The 1,449-nt window shown below is 40.4% G+C and overlaps 1 protein-coding gene across 1 annotated transcript in view; it reads left to right on the top strand.

Moving 5' to 3' along the window:
• The window catches only part of LOC103607779, a 35,346-nt gene that overhangs the window by 32,695 nt on the left and 1,202 nt on the right, over window positions 1-1,449 (top strand). Inside the window, exon 5 of the mRNA XM_008592244.1 lies at window positions 251-318. Coding sequence (XP_008590466.1) covers window positions 251-318 — 68 coding nt within the window. The remainder of the gene's footprint in view (window positions 1-250; window positions 319-1,449) is intronic.

The raw sequence follows: 1,449 nt of genomic DNA, 5'->3' as shown, positions 1-1,449 counted from the left end.
TCAGCATTTATTTTTCTTTTTGGAGTCCTTTCTAGATGGAGTGAAATGAACAGAGTTAATATTTTAATTAAACACCCTGCACCCTCAAATGTACCTACCATGCTCTCTTATCCTAAAGATGCACTTTAGCACACAGGCGGTGATGTTTAGAGCCCAGGGAGGTGGATTCTGGAGGGGCCGGCAAAGCCCCACACACTCACTGCTGGCTGGTCGGGGCCTGGTCATGGGCCCTAAGTTCCTCCCGTTCTAGGATGACCCTGATCTCTGCCTTCTGAAAGTGACGTGGGTGCTGCTCCTCTGGGTACACGGCATCGCCCTGTAACTGAAGACAAGAGTTTGCCTGAATTTTGTCCAGGGAATTGCCCTCTAGTCCCCTTTTCCAGGATAGCCCACGTTCTATCATTTATGCGCTTTTATAGACACTAACTTCACACCAACCCATGTAGCAGATGTAAATTCACCAGTGAACAGTATATTTGGATTTTTATGCAAATTGCAGGAATGATTATACTTTTATCCTACACACACAGACACAAACACACGTACACAAACGCACATACACATATACAAACACAGACACATGCACACACAGAGACAAACACAGAGACACACAGAGACAGACACACCCACACAGACACATATAAACACAAAGACACACACAGACTTACACATGTCCTTGCTAATAGTGATTTGTTTTTATTTCTCTGATAATCAGTTTTGGTGAAGATTAGTGTCTTACTATAAGCAGAGGCTGTTTTATTTAGCCAATATTTGTGGTTCTCAAAACACGCTCTAAAGCAGGATTGTTGAATACTAAATAGTAATACAAATTTTATATGCTTTTTTCCCCCAAATCCTGAGGAATGTTTTCATAATTTCCCCAGCAGTCAAAATTTCCAGTTTGAGATAAAATAGCCTTGTGGATTCATATAATCAGGAAAGGAGGTAGGGATATTGGTAAATGTGGATGTATGCTCAGTAAAAACTTTCTAAGTAAAGCAGTCTTCAGAGAGCCTGCTGAATGGTGATACCTGTAGGCAACCTTACAGTAGATCGGGGTGCTGAACTTAAGATTCATAAGCTTGGTGGGGTAAACCCCTTAAAATATGTTGTATATGATTATAAACACATAATTTTCTTGGAGAGGAGATTCATAGTGTGTTTTTTTCAAAAAATAGATTCTTGAGGTCTGTGATCCAAAAAATGTTAGTGTCATGAAGTTGAATGAATAGGAAAAAATCTTATATTTGCAGAACAAGTATGCATTGGTATTAACACCATTTTAAGAGTTTTGCATAGAAAAAAATAATTAAAATACAAACTTTAAGAGAAGTCTCCCTCTCTTTTTCCTTTAGGCTTAACTTTCCAGAATACATGAGGGGTAAACCTGCCCCTCGAGGATGACTGTGGCTCCCAGGACCATGGCTTCCAGGCCCACAGCTCCCAGGC

The sequence above is a fragment of the Galeopterus variegatus genome, unplaced genomic scaffold (genome assembly GCF_000696425.1).
Source record: "Galeopterus variegatus unplaced genomic scaffold, G_variegatus-3.0.2 Scaffold7708, whole genome shotgun sequence".
Lineage (NCBI taxonomy): Eukaryota > Metazoa > Chordata > Mammalia > Dermoptera > Cynocephalidae > Galeopterus > Galeopterus variegatus.
This window is presented reverse-complemented; position numbering and strand designations above follow the sequence as displayed.